General features: G+C 52.2%; 1 protein-coding gene across 1 annotated transcript; it reads right to left on the minus strand.

Moving 5' to 3' along the window:
• Positions 1-246: 246 nt before the first annotated feature.
• Positions 247-20,687, minus strand: IFI30 (IFI30 lysosomal thiol reductase). The gene is made up of 7 exons (XM_060233419.1): positions 20,458-20,687; positions 7,343-7,522; positions 7,181-7,255; positions 6,951-7,046; positions 4,595-4,747; positions 2,438-2,506; positions 247-909 (listed from the first exon to the last, which is right to left on the minus strand). Exons 1-7 carry the CDS (start codon positions 20,596-20,598, stop codon positions 829-831), a joined length of 795 nt encoding a protein of 264 aa, XP_060089402.1. The 5' UTR covers positions 20,599-20,687; the 3' UTR covers positions 247-828.
• Between the last annotated feature and the right edge of the window lie 71 nt (positions 20,688-20,758).

Here is a 20,758-nt window from a genome sequence, read left to right on the forward strand (position 1 = left end):
AACTCACCTAAATGTTTCTGCTCAGCCTGAGAAAACTGTCCACCCATTACTTACCAAATGAAAGGGGTCGTTTGAGAACGACGGAGTGTGCGCTTCGGGGACCTTAGGCCAGGCATTTGGTAAGTAGGAGCTGAGCTGCTGGGCTGTGCCAGGTGATACCTGAAAGCAGGAGCTCTCCCTTGTCCCGGGAGCTGAGCTGTCCCTGTTCAGGCGCCACTTGTTGGAATGAACTACACAACACACGTGTTGAGGAGAAAATGCTCAGCTTGCAAAGCAAGCGGCCTTTATTATACAGCGTTCAGGTCTCAGCTTAAGACATAGGCACACAAAGATTCTCACAGGAAACATGTAAAATATTCTGCTTAGCATGCGAAAAAATCCACAGTAGCTTAGCAAGTTCCCGAAATATCTTGTCTCAATGTAACTGATGTGAGAGCGTCTGTCTTTTCCAGACATTACAGGGTCTGGGTGACTGGGCTCGTGACACTCCCACGCCTTTAGGAGTCACAGTAGCAAGCAGACACCATTTCAGCTGTATGGTCCTACACCCCCCCCAAGCACCAACTCTGCAGGTCTGCTCAAGCAGCAGCAGTGTGGGAGAAGGGAAAGCCCTTCCGTCCGCAGCAGCCCCCTTTTCTTCTGCAGGGTTGTAGGCAGAGGGGCAGACAGCCACTGCTTGGCTTGTGCAACACCGCGGGTGGCGACTGGTTTTCCGGAGGCGCAGCAGGCAGTGGTGGGCAGGGAGGGAAAGGTTCTTGCTTCTGGTCTGCTTCAGGCGGGAGCTGTGGCTCCAGGGGTCTGGCGAGTGGGAGAAGGCCTGGCCTGAATTTAATACCTCAGGCAGGTATTTTGTGGGGATGGAGAAGGCGAGGCTAGGAGTTTTTCCTGGCAGGCTGAAGGCAGCTCCCCCTACAGGGCAAGAAAACGCAGAGCAGAGCTCAGAACTGCAAAGAGGGAGAGAAGCCCCACTACTACCCTCCCCCCACCCAAATCCGTTTTTAACAAAACCAACAATCCTGAATTTGTGCATCCCCCCCCCCCCCCGTGCCTTCTTCCATCTATGACTTCCAAAGCCCTCCCTCCCTTCTCCTCCTTCTGTCCTTCCTAGAGGAGCTTTGCCAGCTAAGGCAGATCTGACCAACGAAGCTTATTTAGAACCTATAATACTATATTTAATATTATTATAACTTCTGATTACAAAAAGATAAACACCTAAAGCAGCAGTTCCCAACCTTTTTGGCACCATGGACTGGTTTTGTGGAAGACAATTTTTCCGAGGGGCAGGGGGGTGATGGTTTTGGGATGATACATTTGTATTTCCATCAGTTTGCAGTAGTAGTTAAGTATGGGGACTCCTTATCAGGGAGAACCGGGTTTGATTCCCCACTCCTCCACTTGCAGCAGCTAGTATGGCCTTGGTCAGCCAGATCTATTGCAGGAGTTGTCCTTGAAAGGGCAGCTTCTGGGAGAGTCTTCTCAGCCCCACCCACCTCACAGAGTGTCTGTTGTGGGGGAGGAAGGGAAAGGAGATTGTAGGCTGCTCTGAGACTCTGTCCTTGAAAGGGCAGCTTCTGGGAGAGCTCTCTCAGCCCCACCCGCCTCACAGGGTGTCTGTTGTGAGGGGGAGAAGATACAGGAGATTGTGAGCTGCTCTGAGATTCGGAATGGAGGGCAGGATATATATCCAGTGTTATCTTATTACACTGTAATATATAATGAAATAATTATACAACTCACGTCCCGGTTGCTAACAGACCATGGACTGATACCAGTTGGGGACCCCTGACCTAAAGCATAATGCCGCTGATATCGCATTTATAGGGGGAAAATGAGAAATAGGGTTTGGATTGTTGGCATTGCGTTCACAGGAGACAGCAGAATAGAAAAGAAAGAACAGGCGAAGATCCCTAAATACCAGGACCTACAAACCTCTGGGAGAAGAAGGTTACTATTGTGCCAGTTGTCATGAAAGCCCATGGAACAGTGCCTAAAATGAAACGCCTGGGCATTGAGCAAAAAACACCAGCTCAGCTCCAGAAGACAGTGTTGCTTGGAACAGCACAAATCCTGCCAAGATACCTCTGCAATTCCCAAGAACTTGGCTAGATCTCAAATTGCAAGTTAAGTATCTGACTGTGAATTCCTCCTCCTCCAAAGTCTCCCTGCTCCTTTACTCTCAAGGCAGAGCTCAGTGAAATCCTTGTCCCCCCCAGGCAGCAGTTGCCTCTTCTTCCCCCCCCTACTCCAGCCCCACTTGTGCTTGAGGAAGCCCTCTGTGCATATCAGAAGTGTGTGTCCAGCATTTTAACCCTGAGATGGCTCAGCTAAGGCTGACAGGAAAGGACCTTCCTCCTACAGAGAGGAGACAGGATTGGAAGGTTGCTGGCGAGTGACTTTTTACCTGCCCAGTCAGATTCACGGCAGAAAGGAAACTTGCCTTGTATAAGGTGCAGACCAGCGTGAAGAGGGCCTCCATGGCCACAGCCTGCAGTTTTTCCGTGTGCTCCTGGGAAAGCAAAGGGGAACGGTGAGAGAAGCCATGTGGAGCTCTGCCCCTACCCCCCCCCCCGCCCCCTCCGTGGCAGACTTGAGGCCACCACCACACAATGCACAAGACGTGCACACACACACACACACACCTTTCCAGATGGTGGGGAAGATGCTATGGGGGGAGGAGTGAGAAGAGCCAAACAAGGAATGCCTAGAGAAAAAGGAGATGTCCCGTGGTGCAGAGTGGTAAAGCTGCATTACTGCAGTCCTAAGCTCTGCTCAAGACCTGAGTTTGATCCTGGCGGAAGCTGGGTTCAGGTAGCCAGCTCCAGATTGACTCAGTCTTCCATCCTTCCGAGGTCGGTCAAATGATTACCCAGCTTACTGGGGGGGGGGGTGGGGAGTGTAGCTGACTAGGGAAGGCAAGGGCAAACCACCCCATAAAAAAGTCTGCCGTGAAAACGTTGTGATGCGACATCACCCCAGAGTCGGAAACAACTGGTGCTTTAGAGAAAAAAGGCAGGCTGTCTGAGAGCTCTGGGTGGAGATTTGGAGACCAGCACAGAGAGGCTGAGGCCTGTCACAGGCCAAGGAGGACGGGGCAAGGAAGGGTCACTCACACTTAAAACAGATTTCCCCTCCCTTTATTCATTTGCTTATTTTCATTTCCTTCAAAGATCTCCAGGCAGCCTCCCTGCGGCTTCCAAAGACAAACTATATATTAACAATTTTAAAAAAACACTATGCAATGGTTCCTAAAGCCAGCTCAGCTTCGACAGCTGTCACTACTCAGAACAAAAAGAGGAGGGAGAAAACCCCCCAAGTGCCCCGTCAGAGCGCAGTAAAATGTCTATGTTCACGAAGAAGAGCATCTTGCCTTTGGAGATGCAGGGGAGTGATGTAGCACAACATGGGCAGTAGCCAATACGTTGAAGTGGGTTTAATGCATCCACTGACGGTTCTCATCGTTGTGTTGAGCTGGACATCCAGTCTGTGGCCCTGGGGCTGCTGAGCCCCATCTTCTGCGGCACTAGACCCCAGCCTCAAAGCTGAGCATCGAAGCGTAGCAGAAGCAGGCCAAGTCATGCCACATAATTTACAAAGAATGTTGTTTTGTGTGCGTATTTTTGCTGCTTGGTATGATGGTGTTTCTAGCTCAAGGTCCGGTCCAGGTTAATGCCAAAGGACTTCTGGGAAAAGAGGTGCCGGAACTCTCAAGAGGGGAATGAAGGAGAAACACACAGGTGCCCCTCATGAACTTTTAAACATTTTTTCTAAATTTTGTTTCCATGAAGAGGTTCTAGTCCAGAACTCCCTTCTGCTATGTTCCCCCAGAAAAAGAAAATAAAGCCCGGGGTGTCCAGTTGTGTGAAACCTGGTTGCCATGAAGACAGACATTCAGTGACTGAGATGGAAACAGGAGCATTTAGTTTTCCTTGGATTTGGAATAAGCTGCCATTTATGGTAGTAGCCAGCCAGAATTTCAAGGTCCTTAGTCAGTGCTTCCTCAGTCCTTTCAATCATCATGTCATCGGCATGGATATTGTCTTGGGAACATCAGAGATGTTTAGATTTAAGTGAAGTGAAGACCGAGTGAAGATTTAAGTGAAGTGAAGACCGAGTGAAGATTTAAGTGGAGTGAAGACCGAGTGAAGATTTAAGTGGAGTGAAGACCGAGCCCTGGGGTAGACCATTATTCAGTTTCTTCTACTTGCTGACTAGCTGACCCATAATTACTCAGAGACCGTGGGGTCTAATGCCATTGAGTGCCCCCTCCAAAACTGCCGTCTCCTCCAGGGGTCCTGACCAGGGTTCCCTCTAAGCTAAGTTAGCGTGAGCTAGCTCACAGTCTTTTAGCCTCTAGCTCACACATTTTCATCTTAGCTCAGGAAGAATGCCCCCAGAGCAAACTAATTCATGAAGGAGCTCACAGCTTTGATGCCAGTAGCTCACAAAGTAGAATGTTTGCTCACAAAATCCCACAGTTTAGAGGGAGTCTTGGTCCTCACCTCTGCATGCCAGGAGATCCCCAGACCCTACCGGGAGGCTGGCAGTCCTGCCTCCCCCTCCCCGCAATACATCTGGCCTTCTGCCTGCCACTTACCCCATTGATGACGATCCAGGGCACATACTGGTGCTGTGGTTTCAGGGCCTCGGTGCGCTGCGCATTCTGATGCATCAGTTGGTTGCCGAGGTCTCCTTTCACACAGGCCGTGACGTTGTCCATAGACAGCTCAGGAGCATAAACCTTCAGGCACTGTAAGATCCAGAGCGTGTTGGAGGGGGCATTGGGCCTTGAGCAGCATCAGTGCTGTTTTTAAAAAAACAGGTCTACCCTAGAAGGTCATTTGCATCATTGCAAGACTCTTCTTGTACAATGAAGAGAAATGAGGGGTACCCGCCCCACGGAACTTCATGGGCCACTTCCTGTGGACTTGTGCTGCCAGTGGCGACCCTTTCCTCTGGGGCAGGAAGCTCCAAGAGGCAGCAGCAAAAGGTTCCTCGTGCCAGAGGAAAGCGCGACTGCCCCCAGCATCGACCCGCGGAATCCCCACACAGCGCTCATTTCACCAGAATAGCTGTCCCCCACTTGGCTCTCTTTGTGCACCAGAAACGAGCTCTCGGCTGTGCCATGTGGTTGTGCAGGGACATGTCTCCCTGGGTCTTCCACACATGCGGTCTGACCTCTCCAGCCTTGGAGAAAGACGCCCATCGGACAGGACACAAGAAGGCTGACCGGAGCCATTGGCGCCATAGCGTGTGTATGTGTGTGGCGGCGGGGGGGGGGGGCGGGAAGGAGAAGGCAGGGTACATATGAAGCTGCCTTATACTGAATCAGACCCTTGGTCCATCAAAGTCAGTAATGTCTACTCAGACTGGCAGTGGCTTTCCAGGGTCTCAAGCTGAGGTTTTTCACACCTTTTTGCCTGGACCCTTTTTGGAGATGCCGGGGATTGAACCTGGGACCTTCTGCTTCCCAAGCAGATGCTCTACCACTGAGCCAACATCCCTCCCCAAACATATGAACATATGAAGCTGCCTTATACTGAATCAGACCCCTGGTCCATCAAAGTCAGTATTGTCTTAGACTGGCAGCGGCTCTCCAGGGTCTCAAGCTGAGGTTTTTCACACCTATTTGCCTGGACCCTTTTTTGGAGATGTCAGGGATTGAACCTGGGACCTTCTGCTTCCCAAGCAGATGCTCTACCACTGAGCCACCGTCCCTCCTACATATGAAGCTGCCTTATACTGAATCAGACCCTCGGTCCATCAAAGTCAGTATTGTCTTAGACTGGCAGCGGCTCTCCAGGGTCTCAAGCTGAGGTTTTTCACACCTTTTTGCCTGGACACTTTTTGGAGATGCCGGGGATTGAACCTGGGACCTTCTGCTTCCCAAGCAGATGCTCTACCACTACTGCCTACAGAAGCCTCAGCCTGCCCCCTCCCCAGTTCTGCCAGCAGATGGCGACCTGTCCTGCCCCCTCCCCAGTTCTGCTGGCAGATGGCGACCCATGGACTTTCATGTCAGTTAGGACAGGTCGCCATCTGCTGGCAGAACTGGGGAGGGGGCAGGCTGAGGCTTCTGTAGGCAGTACCCTGCCCCAACTGACATGAAAGTCCATGATTTCTTGGGGGGCACATTTATTGGCTGCATCCAATGGGACATTGATAGAGGGCAGGCCCTCGGAAGCCAGACCCCCACCCCAACACCCCGAGACGGAGGGCCACATCACTCGTGGCCAGGCAGGAACCTCCCTGTGTGCCCAAAGCCCTCTGTCAGACTCAGGGCCTCCTTTCTATGCCCAAGACTGTTTAGAGGGTAGGCAGTCCCCATTTGTAGGCAGGGGATCCCCAGGTTTGAAGGCCCTCTCCCCACTTCAGGGTCACCAGAAAGCGGGAGCGGGGAGGGTTGAATATCTGTTGGGCGTTCCATTATCCCCTATGGCAGCCAATCCCCCACGGGATATAGTTGAGAATTGTTCTGTGGGTATCTGAGGCTCTTGGAGGGGGGGGGGCCCTGTTTTTTATGGTAGAGGCACCAGATTTTCAGCATAGCATCTGGTTCCTCTCCTCAAAACACCCTCCGAGTTTCAAAACGTTTGGAAGACAGGGTTCAGTTCTGTGAGCCCCAAAGGAAAGTGTCCCCATCTTCCATTATTTCCAGTGGAAGGAAGGCATTGAAAAGAGCCAGGGTTCCATTAAATGTGATGGCCAGGACTCCCTTCGGAGTTCAGTTAGGCAAGTTAACCTTGCTCTTGGCTCCACTCCCAAAGTCTCCAGATACCTCCTGCGTTGGAGCCGGCAGCAACCCTGCTGTGCTAAGTCAAAACGCCCTACGCTGTGCAGGAGAGACCGGGAGCCTGGCCTGGAGACTCTTGTGTCTGGCTCCAGCGGACCACACACCCCCCTTCAGCCCTGAGGTGTGTGTGTATGTGTGGCAGAAGCAACGGATGGCATACCGGCAACAGGTTCCCCACAACTTGGCTGCCTGACTCCATGCAGAAGATGACTGGGAAGAAAAGATTGACGTCCTCCAGCAGGTGGATGAGGCAGGCCTGGGGGAGGCAGAAGAGAGGGAAGAGGCAGCCAAAGGCCCCCCCAGCCAGGCCCATGTAAGAGCCACAAACCCTGCCCTCCCACTGCCTGCCCCCCCCCTTGGACACCACCCAGGCACCCTCCACGGGCTCACCTCCATCATGTTCCCCTGGCACTCCTCTTCCCCGTGCTGGCAGTCAAAGTGCCACTTGCCTTCCGTCTTCGTCTCCTGCAACAAGGGCCGAGCTCAGCGGGAGTGTGCTTGTGTGGCCAAACTCCCCCGCAGCCAGCTGAGGCCCCCAGCCAGGCCTCTTACCTGGGCGTTGCCGTAAGGCACAAGTGTGACATTCAGGATTTCATTCAGCATGACCCAGGTGGGGAAGAGCTGGAGGGAGAGGAATCCACGACAGGCCGGGCACAGGCTCTCGTAGTACAGCTCCACGGAGACCGGTGGGAATTTCTGGGGGGCTGCCTTCTGGGCACAGAGCTGCTCCACCTGCAAGAGGCCCCCCCCCCCACCGCACATGTCATAGGAACAGCTGAAGCTGCCTTCTGCTGAATCAGACCCCCCTGGGTCCATCAAAGTCAGTCTTGTCTCCTCAGACTGGCAGCTCTTTCTCCAGGGTCTCCAGCTGAGGTTTTTCACACCTACTTGCCTGGACCCTTTTTAGCTGGAGATGCCGAGGATTGAACCTGGGACCTTCTGATTACCAAGCAGATGCTCTACCACTGAGCCACCATCCCTCCCCATGAACATATGAAGCTGCCTTCTACTGAATCAGACCCCGCCCTGGGTCCATCAAAGTCAGTCTTGCCTACTCAGACTGGCAGCGGCTCTCTAGGGACTCAAGCAGAGGTTTTTCATGCCTACTTGCCTGGCCCTTTTTTGGAGATGCCAGTGGGAATTGAACCTGGGTCCTTCTGCTTACCAATCAGATGCTCTACCACTCAGCCACTGTCCCTCCATCTCCATCACCTACTTGCCTGGACCCTTTTTAGTTGGAGATGCCGGGGATTGAACCTGGGACCTTCTGTTTACCAAGCAGATGCTCTACCACTGAGCCACCATCCATCCCTTAAAACCAGGTTCAGATGAACATATGAAGCTGCCTTGTACTGAATCAGTCCCCCTGGGTCCCTCAAAGCCAGTCTTTGTTTACTCAGACTGGCAGCAGCTCTCCAGGGTCTCCAGCTGAGGTTTTTCACACTTACTTGCCTGGACCCCTTTTAGCTGGAGATCGGGGATTGAACCTGGGACCTTCTGCTCACCAAGCACATGCTCTACCACTCAGCCACCATCCCTCCCTTAAAACCAGGTTCAAATGAACATATATGAACATATGAAGCTGCCTTCTACTGAATCAGACCCCCTGGGTCCATCAAAGTCAGCCTTGTCTACTCAGACTGGCAGCGGCTCTCCAGAGTCTCAAGCTGAGGTTTTTCATGCCTACTTTCCTGGACCCTTTTTTGGAGATGCCAGGGATTGAACCTGGGTCCTTCTGCTTACCAAGCAGATGCTCTACCACTGAGCCACCATCCCTCCCATAAAGAGAAACAAATTGAACATATGAAGCTGCCTTCTGCTGAATCAGACCCCCCCCCCACCCCCGGGTCCATTAAAGTCAGTCTTGTCTACCCAGACTGGTAGCGGATCTCCAGGGTCTCCGGCTGAGGTTTTTCACGCCTACTTGCCTGGACCCTTTTAAGTTGGAGATGCCGGGGATTGAACCTGGGTCCTTCTGCTTACCAAGCAGATGCTCTACCAATGAGCCACCATCCCTCCCCTAAAGAGAAACAAATCGAACATATGAAGCTGCCTTCTACTGAATCAGATCTCCCTCGGTCCATCAAAGTTGTCTACTCAGCCTGGCAGCCGTTCTCCAGGGTCTCCAGGTGAGGTTTTTTCACGCCTATTTGCCTGGACTCTTTTTAATTGGAGATGCCGGGGATTGAACCTGGGACCTTCTGCTTACCAAGCAGATGCTCTGCCACTGAGCCACCATCCCTCCCCCCGTCCCTATGTCAGGAAAGGGGTCTCTGGCATTGCTGGCCTCCAAACCAGCCCCAGATGAACCCGAAAAAAAGGGATCCAGAAGCCCCTTTGTGAAAAGAAGCCTGCAGAGCAAAACGAGTCTGTTGTGTAGTTGTCCCCTCCTAAGACCCATGTGCGGTATTAATGGCTCGCACAGTGGCAGCTGGACTCCTAGAAAAGCACCCTGAGCCAGGGTTATTCACTTAAAGCATTTTTAACCTGCCTTTCTCCAGAACCAAATTTTAGGTGTCTTGCAAAGACAATGAACACAATATATAATTTAAAATCTGTAAGAACCAACAAACTGATTTATTAGCATCAAATAAATAGCACCCCAAACCCCACAACTCGTGGGATCTCGGCAACATAGAAGCCTTCACAAGCACTACCGGAGGCTGCTGCAGCCTCTGACCAAGTCCTGGACGTTGCGGTGGCCAGGCGGAGAGAGAAGCGCCAGTCAGCATCGGTCAGAGGAGCAGAGCAGCCGTGGGGGTTGGGATGAAGCCCCAGACACCAATCTTGGCAGTGCCCTGGGGCTGTGAACTTGATGCACCAGTGGGGGACTGAAACTTCAAGCTAGAGGTTGGCTCCCCCTCCTCTCTCTGCACGGCATACCCGGCACGTTGTGCCCACTGCTGTGCCAGCAGCTGCGCCAGGACCACAGCCTGGGGGGTTGCCTTTGGCCCAAGAACCTGTTTGTGGGGCCTTCCTTCCAGGAGAGGCAGGATGCAGGGATGGGCTACGCTGCTTTTCCTGGCACTGTTCTGTTCCACTGGCCCCACTGGCAGGGTTGCCAATCCCCAGGTGGGGGCAGGGGATCCCCCAGTTTGGAGCCCCTCCCCCTGCTTCAGGGTCATCAGAAAGCGGGGGGGGGGGAGGGAAATGTTTGCTGGGCACTCCATTATTCCCTACGGAGACCAATTCCCAAAGGGTATAACAGAGAATTGATCTGTGGGTATCTGGGTTTTCTGGGGAGGCTGTTTTTTGAGGTAGAGGCACCAAATTTTCAGCATAGCATCCGGTTCCTCTCCCAAAATTCTCTTCAAGTTTCAAAAAGATTGGACTAGGGGGTCCAGTTCTATTAGCCCCAAAAGAAAGTGCCCAAATCCTTCATTATTTCCAATGGGGGGAAGGCGTTTAAAAGGTGTGCGGTCCTTCTAAATGTGATGGCCAGAACTCCCTTTGGAGATCAATCGTGCTTGTCGTAAACCTTGCTCCTGGCTCCACTCCCAAAGTCTCCTGGCTCCACCCCCAAAGTCCCCAGATATTTCTTGAATTGGACCTTGCAACCCTACCCACCAGTGACCTTAGCTGTGGGGCATGGTTTGCCCACCTTTCTGCTGCTGTGCCAGCCCCACAGCAGGCTCCTGCCTGTCTCCATCGCCCCGCCCCTCAGCCAGCCTTCTCTCTTAGCGTTGCTAAGTCCAATTCAAGAAATATCTGGGGACTTTGGGGGTGGAGCCAGGAGACTTTGGGGTGGAGCCAGGAGACATTAGGGGTGGAGCCAAGATCAAGGCTGTGACAAGCATAATTGAACTCCAAAGGGAGTTCTAGCCATCACATTTAAAGGGACGGCACACCTTTTCAATGCCTTCCTTCCACAGGAAATAATGAAGAATAGGGGCACCTTCTTTTGGGGCTCATAGAATTGGACCCCCTGGTCCAAACTTTTTGAAACTTGGTGGGTATTTTGGGGAGAGGCACTATATGCTATACTGAAAATTTGATGCCTCTACCCCAAAAAACAGCCCCCCCAGAGCCCCAGATACCCGCGGATCAATTCTCCATGATTTTCTATGGGAATAAATCTCCATAGGGAATAATGGAGTTCCCAGCAGACATTTCCCTCCCCTCCCCCCGCTTTTTGACGACCCTGAAGCGGGGGGAGGGCCTCCAAACCGGGGGATCCCCTGCCCCTACCTGGGGATTGGCAACCCTATTCTCTTCTCCAGGCTGCAGCTGGAAGGCAGGCCCCGGGATGTAAAACCATCAGGAGGGGGAAGGGGAACGGCCAACCCAAAACTATAGGTTAAGCCTCCCCCTCCCCAAAAAAGGATGAACTCTCCACATCTGGGTATCTCTGCTCCAAATAACAAGACCAGCATACATGTTTGAAATTCGCATTGCGCTACATCCTCTGCCGCATGTGTTGATGCAGAAATATTTGGAGACTGGTTTTATACAAGGAGTACTTCATTCCCCCCAATAAATTAATTTGGTTATCTTGCTGGTTCTTGAGAGGCATTGTGTCTTTTGCAGTACAATTTATATAGGATTGTGCTAATTGCGGCCATAAAGCCACTGTTGAAAGCTTTGTGCCAAAAACATGTTTTGGCATTCTGTTTTATTTTACTTGGCAGTGTGCGATTTTATTGCAGGTGCAAAATTGTTCCTGTTTTGGCTTTGTTTATATATAAAATTACCGGCACTATGTTTTTTGCACATAATTGAATTTGTTCATGTATATATTGCACCAATACTAGGTTTTCTGTTTCTTTGTGCTTTCAGCCTTTTTTGATACGCCATGAGAGGAGACCTGCTGAATCAATTCATTGGTCCATCTTGCCCAGCATCCCATCTCACATAGTGGCCAAGCAGTTTCTCTGGAGAGCCAGCAGCAGGGCACAGAGGCTGAGGCCTTCGTGGGAATGTAAGAACAGCTCTGCTGGATCCCACCAGTGAGGGTCTATCTAGTCCAGCCTCTTGTCTTACACAGTGGTTGACCAGTTCCTTTGGAGGGCCAACAACAAGCAGAGAGGCCAAGGTCTTCATGAAAACATACGAAGAGCCCTGCTGGATCAGACCAGTGAGGGTCCATCTAGTCCACCATCCTGTCTCACGTAGTGGACAAGCAGTTCCTCTGGAGGGCTAACAGCAGGGCAGAGAGGCCGAGGCCTTCCCATGAGAAGAACATCAGAAGAGCCCCTGCTGGATCAGACCAGTGAGGGTCCATCTAGTCCACCATCCTGTCTCACGTAGTGGACAAACAGTTCCTCTTGAGGGCTGACAGCAGGGCAGAGAGGCCGAGGCCTTCCCCTGAGAAGAACATCAGAAGAGCCCTGCTGGATCAGACCAGTGAGGGTCCATCTAGCCCCACCATCCTGTCTCACGTAGTGGACAAGCAGTTCCTCTGGAGGGCTAACAGCAGGGCAGAGAGGCCGAGGCCTTCCCCAGATGTGGCCTCCTAGCTGTGGGATTCAGAGCCGGACTGAATGTCTCTGAAGATGGAGGCTCCCTTGGTGAGTCGTCCCTGATAGACCCTGTCCTTTACGAATCTGTCCAACCCCTTTGCCCGTGGCCATCACCGCATCCTCCACCAGCAAATTCCAAATTTTAATCACTCGCTGAGTAAAGTAGTCTTTCTTTTTGTCCACCCTGGATCTCCTGCCCCTCATAGAATCATCAAGTTGGAAGGAGGGCTGCCAACCCCCCAGTCTAGGTGGGGGTTCCCCGGGAGGTTCCCAACACACTGACCCACATTGGGCCAGCAGGGGGAACCTCCCCCGTCATCGTTGGCACGATGACGTCACCCGGAAGTGACGTCAGCAATGGTGATGTCACACAGTGGCTACTCTAGGCGTTTCCGGGAAAACGCTATGGTTTTCCTGGACGCTCTAGCCATTGGGAGGGAACTAGCCATTGGGAACTCTATGGTACAATAGGTACATTAGAATTTCCCCCTTCCAAATGGCTAGAGCGTCTGGGAAAACCATAGCATTTTCCTGGAAACGTCTAGAGCGGGCTGCGAGCGATGTCACCAGTGCAATGATGTCACTTCTGGGTGATGTCATTGTGTCGCGCACACATGGGGAAGGAAGGCTGGGGACTTGGCAACCCTAGTTGGAAGGGACCTCCAGGGTCATCTAGTCCAAACCCCCTGCACAATGCAGGAAATTAGCAAATACCTCCCCCTAAATTCACACATACCTCCTCCTTGGCTGCAGTGGGGTCACCTGCCCTTCAGTGCTATTCATTTGACATATTAGCCACCTTTCTTCTGACGGAATTCAAGGAGGCTTATAGTATTAATAAAAACATTTAAAACATCAAACCAAAATTTTAAATCACCACCGGAAGGCAGACAGAACATGAGGAGCAGCCCCCTCCCTCTCCCCCTGGCACTGCACACTGCCTGCATGCCCGCCCCCCATCTCCCGTGAGCCTTTCACTGGCCAAGGGAGTGGTTTTTCTGTCTGATGGAAAAGTGAGCTTAACACCCAGGCGCTCTTGTGGTGAAGAGGCAGAGCTGGAAGCAGAGAGAAAGAGCGTTCAAACCTGGATTTTGTAAAACAGCAATGGATAAAAATGTGCCGTAGACGTGCTCCTTTTATGGAAACCAAATGCACAAGAAGCAAACTTGGGCCTGCATCATGCATGAGAATCAGATGCGAACCTTGTTGCGAACTGACTGTCTTGGACTGAGAGCTGGGTTCGAAGCTGTTTGGGTGCCCATGCAGCAGTCCCTCTGCCTTAGCTTGCTTCACAAAAGTGTTGTGGGGGGGATGAAACACAGGCAGGACAAACTGTTCCCCTCTGGCCTGTTTCTGATTGGAAATCTCCCCTGCCTCCCCCTCCCTCCATCTTCCCCAGAACTGTGATCTTGACTGAAGCTGCACCCCGCCTCTCCCCCACCCGGGGGCTGCTATTTTTAGGGATCCACCCATGGAATTCTAGTCATACACATAGGGTTGCCAAGTCCCCCGCAGCCTTTGACAATAGGTGCCATAGAGTTTCCCCTCTCAAATTGCTAGAGCGTCCGGGGAAACCATAGAGTTTCCCCAGAAGCCCCTAGAGCAGCCGGCACGCAACGTCGCCAGCGCCGTGACATCACTGCGAGTGATGTCATCTCGCTGGCAATGTCGGGGGAGGATCCCTCCTGCCAGCCCACTGCGGGCCAGCAGGTTGAGAACCTCCAGGAACTTGTGTAAATAAAAAAACTGCTAAGAGACACCATAGATTTTAAACAACAAAACAGTGTAATGTAAGGTCAGTGGTGTCCTGACAGAGCTTGCACATAGAACTTCAAATAGACAAGAGCATGTAGCAAGAAGACATTTACAGAAGACTGTTCAAAAGCAGTCTTTCCAATCTAGCTATCAAGACGTTTCATCCGTCTTTCTTCAGTTTGGAGGCTTATTTATCATTGAGACGCAGTCTTTACAATACAGTCACAGGAGACCAACGAGGTTCAGAACATGCCTGTAAGATTTCCAGGTCTGTAAGATTTCCACCCAGATTTTTAAGCAGCCCCCTGACCTAAAAAGGTGGGGCCGACAGGCCAGGTCTAAATGCTTCTTCTCACAGCCGGCAGACTGCAAGGAACACGGAGACCCTCCGCCTCTTGTTCACCCTTCCTGCTCACTCAGCAAGCAGGAGGGGAGGGAGAGGTGGGGCTAGCAAGGCTGGTCTTCCAGCTTCTCCAGAGACTGGCGCCACTTCTCCTCCCTCTCCCAGAGAGAAAGAAAGGGAGGTGGGGCTGGCAGGCCGGGTCTTCCTGCTTCTTGCAGCCGGCTGGAGAAGCACGGAGACAACCCAACTTAATTTAATTTAATTTAAATTAAATTTCGATTTATACTCTGCCCGATCCCGTAAGTGGCCTTTCTTCAAATTGCATGGGAGGGGTGGCAGGAACAGCCACCAGCCTCCCCCCCCAGAATCTGGTCAGTGGCCTTTCAAATGGTGCCAGAAGGGCGGTGGGTGTTCCTGCTGACCCACCCCATGTGGTTTGAGTCATAGGGGAGGCAGGAGGCCGTGGTGGAGGCCGCAGCTGTGGCAGGGAGGGTAGGCCATGGGCTGGGGGCCCTTGCCTGAAAGTCGGGGGCAGGGCCACCGCAGGCCCTCCCCGCAATGGCTCTGAGCCTGGTCATACATGGTTTGGCCCGACTATTTTCTTCCTTCTCCGTCAGCATTTGAACACAGGCAGACCTCTGAGGCTGCCTTTGTTCAGCTCTCTGCACGGCCGTTGCTCTTTGGGATTTCAGCCAAAGGGAGGTCTTCCCCAGCTGGGAAGATCAGGGTTCAGGATTCTTTTCTGGTAATGATGCACCCCTTCCACTTCTCTCCCTCAGAGGCTAGATTTATCCTCCATTTCTCTCACTGACTGAGCAGCCCTGGTAACATGTTTCCCTCTTCCCTGAAGAAACTGTGGCTGTCCAACCCGGTGCCAGTAAGACATATTTTGGCTATTTGCTGAGCCCAGGAACCTGAGGGAAGGGATAGGATTGCTCTTTAATTTAAACCAGGGGTGGGGAATGCTGGCTGGCGAGGATCACAGGACCCAGCCGTGCTGCACGGCAACCTCCCCAGGGCCCAGTAGGCTAGAGGGATTGCGAGGCCAAGCTGCAATGCATGGTGGCCTCCTTGGGGCCAGCTGGGATCACAGGGCTGCCTGGTAGGGATTGTGGGGGCCCAGCCTAACGGCAGCCTCCCCAGGGCTGGAAGTCACTGTCGCAGTTCAGGTAAGTTCCCCCCTCATTTATTTCCTTTTCTCCTTCCTTCCCTCCATTTCTTCCCCACATTTCCTTTTATTTCTCTTTCTTCCTCCCATTTCTTTATTTCCCTTTCTCCCCCCGCCTCTCTCTCTCTCTCTCTCTCTCTTTGGCTGTGGAGCCTGAATGGTGGGCATTGTGAAGGACTGCTGTGGGGTATGTGGGTGCCTTTAAAGTTCTGCTGGGAGCAGCTGCAGTTTCCACATGGAGAGAGGGAGGGAGGGGTGGGAGCCAGCTACCACCAGTTCAATTAGCACTTGATTACTCCAGATGGTGTGGTGGCCTAATATGCTAATGAGTGTGTGACCTACTATGCTAATGAGTTAAGATACTAATATTAGAGGGTGTGGTCTGATATGCTAATGAGTTCCTTGCTGGCCCGCAAATGATGTTATAAATATCCAAATGGCCCTTGGCGGGAAAAAAGGTTCTCTTTATTTAAACCCTTGAGAAGTGCACTTGAGACACTTTAAAATTCAAAAGTAACAAAAGCTTTTATTTAATGTCAAGGGGGAAAGGATCGGGTGAAATTAGGGGTTGAAATCACAGAGGTAAAACTAGCACAAGCACACTTTTTGATCTCATATATCAGGTTAATGAGAGGTTCTTAATTTATTCACAGTTACTTAGATTTTTATATTGAGAGGCTTTTGTTCCAGTGTTTTCCCAAACTCTCTAGTTAATTTTATTTGAGCAATTGCTGGTGCCCTCTGCCCAGTATCCAGACCCCCTTCTCTTTGGAATACCAGCACTCTTCTTGAGTGGTGCACTGACTTTCAAGGTCTCTGCAGGTAGTTTCTAATCACAATGGCCACAGAATCCTGTACTCCAAGACCTCTCTTCTCCTTGTTTAACTGGCTAGGGGATCTTCTTCTCTTCTCCCTAGAAGGTCTATCCACATTCCTTTGGCCTGAATGGGAGTCTTCTACTGCTACCCAAACTTCCTTGCCAAACCTTCCCCCAGTTCTCTGTGTTCAAACTGTGCTGAATTCAGAGTGTGTTCAGTCAAGGCTCTGTCAGCCCTAAACCCCCTTTTCTGAGGGGACTGTTCTCAAGACTGTGGCCTCAGCACACATCTTCTTAGTTAAGGCAGGAATCTGATCTGACTTGGTGATCTCAGCATCCAGTTCTCTCTGAAGACTTTCTTCTGTTCAGCTGATGCCAACCAATCAGTGAAGAATTAACCTGTCACAGCCCTTCAGCTGTTGGTACACCACTTCTAAGCCTCTTAAAAAGGGCAGTCCGTCACATATGTCCTCCCCCGCACAATCCTCTTCCATAACACAATCTTACAAGTGATGACAGAAAAAATTCTTGTCCTTCCCCTGCCTCCACGCCCCCCCCCCCAAAGGCTACCAGTGGACAGTCTCTTGGTGGTAGGGGTACATGGCGTGGAGCCAAGAAGGGGAAGAAATGATGGAGGAAAGACAATAACGGAGGTCTCTCTTCACCAGTGTGGCTTCTTCATGTGGGAGGGCATAGATGAGCTGGGGGTGAGTCCTCATCCCATAGGCTTGCCAATCCCCAGGTCCCAGTGGGGGTTCTTCTGCTTTCCCAGCCTTCCCACCCCCAAAGCCACCATGTGACTTTCCCCCTCCAGAGGCTTGTCTCCGATTGGAAAGGCTTCCTCTTGGGATTGGGTGTCTGTGTTACTTGAAAGAAGTTGGCAGCAACTCGTGAGTAGAGAGGCCAATCCCTCCCTTCAGGGTCGCCAGAAAGGTGGGGGGGGGGGAGGAACGTCTGCTGAGCACTTTATTCCCTATGTGGAGATCCATTCTCATAGGGTATAATGCGGAATTGATCTGGAGGTTTCGGGGGCTCTGGGGGAGCTGTTTTTTGAGGCAGAGGCAGCAAATTTTCAGTATAGTATCTAGTGCCTCTCCCCAAAGTACCCATCAAGTTTCAAAACGATTGAACCAGGGGGTCCAATTCTGTGAACCCCAAAAGAAGGTGCCCCTATCCTTCATTATTTCTTATGAAAGGAAGATATTTAAAAAGGTGTGCTGTCCCTTTAAATGTGATGGCCAGAACTCCCTTGGAGTTCAGTTATGCTTGTCACACCCTTGTCCCTGGCTCCGCCCCCAATGTCTCCTGGCTCCACCCCCAAAGTCCCCCGCTATTTCTTGAATTGGACTTGGCGACCCTATCATCACAGGGGAGCCGCAGGTTGTCCTCAGCTGCTGGGCATGTGGGGAGGGATGAGGGGGGTTGTTATTTCATCTTTGGTTTTCATTTTTTTTTTGGGGGGGTGCTTCAACTATTATTGTAAGCCGCCCTGAGGAAAGGCAGGCTAGGCATATAAAGTAATAATAGCCACAATAATCATAATTCTGAGCTCCCCCCCCCTCCCCAACAAAGCCATTTCCCCAGCCTGAAGCAGTCGCAGGGCAGTCCTTTTGGGGGAAGCCTGTGTGCGTCCCCGCAGGGGAAATGGTGCCAGGAGGCGGCCATGATCCTAAGTGATCCCCACCACCCCTGCAGGAGCCAAGGAGAGCCCTCCCTCCCACCCACATCGGACACCAGGCAGGAATCCAGCCCACCCCTGCCATGCTGTTGAAACAATAACATGTGGCAATGGAGCCCCTCACCCCCATTTTCTACACAGAGAGTCCCCAGTGCTGTCCCCAGCATCTCCTGCCTTGAGAACTTCCGGGGGCAGGGGCACTATTCCTGAATCCGTGACTTCAGCCAGGGCCTCAGAATCCCTAACTGTCAGGGAGTCTGCTGGTTGCCTTTTATCGTAGTTCCATTGAGAGCATTATATCTTATTGCCTCTGCGTGTGGTTTGGGAGCTGCACGGAAGCAGAGAGAAGGGTGCTCCAAAGAGTGATGGTGAGAGCACAGAAGATTTGTGGATGCTGTCTCCCCTCATTGGTGGATCTGTATAATATGGGATGTAAAAGGAAGATACAAATGATCTTAAAGGACCCTTCACATCCGGGCCACTTGCTATTTGAGATCTTACCATCGGGCAGACGATATAGAGTGTGGAAGGCTAAGACAAATAGATTTAAGGGCAGCTTCTATCCAAGTGCTGTGGTTAGGCTAAATGCAGGGCTATGAATGGTTATTTGTTTTAGATGTAGGCTAAATGTAGTGTTATGAATGGTTATTTGTTTTAGATGTATTTAAATGGTTTATGTATATGTCTTTTCTTTAGTGTTGATGTGTTGGTATGTTTGTGGAAGAGCACCTCATTTCGTTGCTCTCATTTTCCTTTTTTTGAGAACAATGACAATAAATCTATCTATCTATCTATCTATCTATCTATCTATCTATCTATCATCTATCTATCTATCTATCTATCTATCTATCTATCTATCTATCTATCTATCTATCTATCATCTCTCTCTCTCTCTCTCTCTCTAAGGGAGCTGGCCGCTCAACAGCCACCACCTGTCCTAGGAGCCTCTGCTCCCCCCCACCCCGCTGCAACAGGGCCCGAGCTGCAGAACTGGGGCTTGGGGCAGGGGAGTCGGCTGGTTTGCAGGCAGGCGAAGAAGTCCCTGACAGAAAGACGAAGTGAAAGCACAAGGCTTCTGGCTGCCCTGTTGGCTCGGGGGTGGGGAAGGGAGGGAGGGTTTTTCCATGGGGGACTTCCCCAGCGGCGCTCTCCAGTTGGGACTTTCAGGGCCAGGCAGTTCGGCAGAAGTTGGGGGAGGGGCCATCCCATCCCTGTGATGTCCTCAGAGCCGGCCCTGCCACTAGGCAAACTAGTGCCTAGAGGGCTGCCTAGAGCGCTAGCCTTCTGGGGGCGCAAAATTGTGACTCGGTGATGTTATTAGTGCGGGAGGGGGGGTACAGGCCAGGGGTGGGAATGGGGGTGCGCCCCACTTTTGCGCCTCAGGGACCAGTAGGACTTGTTGGCATCCGAAACAGGAAGAAGAAATAAGAGTTACCTGCTTCCAGCGAATCCTAAATGACGCCTCAGTCGCTTGAAGCCCTCTGCGATGTGCTCAGGGTGGCACAAGAGTGGCCTGCTGATGCCCCCCCCCCCGGATGACCAAATCCTCCCTTGCCCCAGCCTGGATGGATGGGCGCTGGGCAGGCCACGGGTGGGAGGGACACACCACCCAGCACCCCTCAGCGTTTACGCTGCCCTGTGCCAGCACAAAGAGACACTCCATTCTTGGGAATCTTGTGGCAAATTTCAACAAATGTTTCTCAGCAAAAAAAAAAGTTTAGGTGGGGGAATTCAAGTTCCATAACCGCAGACTCCACAGCAATTGGATCCCTTCCAACCAGGGTCCTTTTACTGCCCCCTAACTCCTAGCTCTAGGTCCAATAAAACTTAGTTGGTCTTAAAGATTCCACTTGTCTACAGCTTTGTTCCAAGCTTTAGGGGCTAGGAAGAATCAGGTCTCCCCCCCGCCCCGGCTTTGCGAGTCCTATTGAGGCCTCCCTCCTTGAAAGGGGGCAGAGGTTGTACAGCAGGGTCTGGGGGAGCAGGTGAGAAGGGCTCTGATGCAAGGAGAGCCACGCCGTCTGGCCTCACACCTGCGGCAGCCTCCCACACTTCAGCCAGGCTGTGCACAAAACACTTCCGCGTGAAGGCAACCGGGTCCCATTTATTTGCACAGTCTTTGGGGTTGGGAGGCAGTCGCTCCACATAAAGCACCTGCCCAGCAACTTCAGGGAGAAACAAAGGCAGCTGCTGTACTGCAAAGAGCTCCAGTGACGCACCTCTGAAGGCATCCTTCCCCACTGGCAACAGCAGGAATTCCAGCGAGAAAGTCCAGGCTGCCTAACGGCTATGGGTCATCGACTGCCTTCTCCTGCTTCTGCCCCACACCAAAAGGCTTGGAGCTCAGACTGGCCCCTGTGAATGGAGTCCCCCTTAAGAGAAGGCTTGGGGCAATGGGGCCCTGGCAGAAGCCCAGCTGCCAGTCATCCTGCCCTCTTCCCTCTTACCTGGCAGGCCCGGGCAAGCTCTCTGGAACGGCACCACTGGTGGGGAGGGGAGTTACACGCCCCACGAGGCTCCCCCATGGCTGCCCCAAAGCTGCAGGCTGCGGCGAGCAGGAGCCACGGGCCCATGGCAAGGTACGGCATGGCAGTCGGACTGGTGAGGCAGGAGCCTGCCGGCAGAACTTGAAGCCCAGCTAGGACCCGCCCTCTTCCTGCTCCAGGGCAGGCAAGCAGCAGCCTGTTTTCTCGCTCTGAGGTTGGGTGACTCAGCCACAGCTAGACTTTGTCCTCCTCCGGAGGCCTG

The sequence above is a fragment of the Heteronotia binoei genome, chromosome 2 (genome assembly GCF_032191835.1).
Source record: "Heteronotia binoei isolate CCM8104 ecotype False Entrance Well chromosome 2, APGP_CSIRO_Hbin_v1, whole genome shotgun sequence".
Taxonomy (NCBI): Eukaryota; Metazoa; Chordata; class Lepidosauria; order Squamata; family Gekkonidae; genus Heteronotia; species Heteronotia binoei.

What these genes read in the sequence shown, in the direction of transcription:
- IFI30 (XM_060233419.1), bottom strand. Translation starts at nt 20,598, where the DNA reads ATGCCGTACCTTGCCATGGGCCCGTGGCTCCTGCTCGCCGCAGCCTGC. An exon ending in AGCTTGCCCGGGCCTGCCAG is followed by an intron (nt 7,523 to 20,457) that starts GTAAGAGGGAAG and finishes GGCCTCTTGCAG; the next exon opens with GTGGAGCAGCTCTGTGCCCA. An exon ending in GCCAGGGGAACATGATGGAG is followed by an intron (nt 7,047 to 7,180) that starts GTGAGCCCGTGG and finishes TGCCTCCCCCAG; the next exon opens with GCCTGCCTCATCCACCTGCT.